The sequence below is a fragment of the Chanos chanos genome, chromosome 8, assembly GCF_902362185.1.
Source record: "Chanos chanos chromosome 8, fChaCha1.1, whole genome shotgun sequence".
NCBI lineage: Eukaryota > Metazoa > Chordata > Actinopteri > Gonorynchiformes > Chanidae > Chanos > Chanos chanos.
Genome location: NC_044502.1, coordinates 2,169,949 through 2,171,824, shown reverse-complemented (window position 1 = coordinate 2,171,824; position 1,876 = coordinate 2,169,949). Strand labels below are relative to the sequence as shown.

At 48.0% G+C, this 1,876-nt stretch overlaps 1 protein-coding gene and 1 non-coding gene across 2 annotated transcripts; one reads left to right on the top strand and one right to left on the bottom strand.

Moving 5' to 3' along the window:
* Window positions 1-221: 221 nt before the first annotated feature.
* On the top strand, window positions 222-293 carry trnap-agg (transfer RNA proline (anticodon AGG)). The gene has a single exon. It is a non-coding gene; the product is annotated as a tRNA-Pro (tRNA).
* Window positions 294-737: 444 nt separating this feature from the next.
* Window positions 738-1,499, bottom strand: LOC115818372 (leucine-rich repeat-containing protein 3-like). Its single transcript, XM_030781732.1, has one exon. The coding sequence runs from the start codon at window positions 1,497-1,499 to the stop codon at window positions 738-740; it is 762 nt and encodes a 253-aa protein (XP_030637592.1).
* Between the last annotated feature and the right edge of the window lie 377 nt (window positions 1,500-1,876).

Below are 1,876 nucleotides of genomic sequence, written 5' to 3'. Positions count from 1 at the left end.
TGATTACAATGCACTGTGTAATGTATGTATCAGTAATCTAGACCTTTGGATGCTGACAAGACAAAAACCCCCAAAACAGAACAAAACAATGGACTGGTAGGAAATGTGTCTGTTTTTTTGACTTAAAAGTGAAAGCACACTTTAAGCTGGATCCATATGAACATGTCCATATGTGTCCAAGGAGGTAGCCGGGTAGAGGGGATTGTAAACACTTATTTTGTGGCTCGTTGGTCTAGGGGTATGATTCTCGCTTAGGGTGCGAGAGGTCCCGGGTTCAAATCCCGGACGAGCCCATTTCATTACCACTGGGATTATTTTCGAGAATTTCCTTCAGGACGAATAAAGTTCTGTCTTATCTTATCAAATCTTGAATGTAGGGTCCCTTTCTGAAATGCGTAGGTTTTTTTTTTAAATAATAATTTTCATGATTTTTTTAATGATCATTTTGATGATGACATTGTTAATAACAGTGTAAACCGTATATATATTGCAGGTCCTGAAAAAAATTCTTCTCAAATAACAAACCTGTCCAAGAATAATAAAACTTTTCTGTTAAAAAAAAAAAAAAGATCCTTTCCTTAAAACAACACCCATCTCAACATCTTTTTTAATGGAGCTGTGGTTAAGATGCCTTGAGTCTCATGCTCCCGGTTTCCATGGCTTTACAGTCTAAAAAAAACCACACACACACACACGCACACACACACACGCATGCACTAACTTTCCATGGACTAGTGTTAGAGCACGGTGCTGATGGTGTCCGAGTCCTTTCTAGAGCCAGAGTTACTGGGCAGGGCTTTGAGGTACTCTAGGTGTCTCCTGGCGTCCTCTCTGTTCTGACGCACGTAGTACACCACGTAGGCAATCACCATGGTGAACCATCCGAACATGGTGATGAACATGGCCACGTCAGTGGTCTTGCGCTTAATGTTACACAGGTCGACGCCCGAGTCCAGCACCTGAACCACCGGCTTTCCGGCATATTCCTCACGCACGGCCGTGCGGCAGCTCACCTGGTTGACCGTGTCCGGGTCGAGCTGCAGTTCCCGTAACACCTCCTGCAGGGTGCACTCGCAGTGCCAGGGGTTCCCTGCCAGATTGATCTTGGCGTGGAGCCGACCGAACGTGTCACGTGGCAGAGCGTGAAGCAGGTTGTTAGAGAGGTCAACGGCCTGCAGGCCTTCCGAGACGCCCTGGAATGCCCCTCGTTCCACGACCTCGATGGTGTTTCCGGACATATCCAGCTCCTGCAGCCTCCGCAGGCCTTTGAAGGCCTGGCTGGGGATGCGTGTGATGCGGTTTGAGGCCAGTTGCAGCGAGACCGTGTTTTCTGGTAGGTCAGAGGGGATTTCTTCCAGTTTCCGAGAGGCGCACTGGACCACCGTGAGTCCGTTCCTGTCCGAGCAGTGACAGTTCTTTGGACAAGGCTGAGCCCTTGAGATCAGAGCGACCGCGAGCACTAGAGCACTGATCAAACCCTGAAACCGCGCGCAACCCATTTCACCCACATCTCAGAGTCTCTTCAGTTTATCAAAACGTCAAGCAAAAACTCAAAACCTAGCAGTCTCTCTCAGCTAACAGCTGTGGCCTTGCCTGTCACGACAAAGCTCCAAAGCTCCCTTTCTGGAATACAGTCAACTGCGGGTCATTTTGAGATGACTGCTCTGAAAGGCCATCTCTGGTATTGTATGAGTTAATTGTGTCAAATGAAACCAAAGAGGTATGCGCCAGCTCTGCACATGAGCTGGAGTTCTGAACAAGGGCAGCAGACACCAAAACTGTCGGAGATGAAAAGCTTGTCGAATCCTTCAGGCAAACACCCGGGTGGGACCAGACCCTGGGAACTCTTAAAGGTTTTTAACAAGCAACGGACATA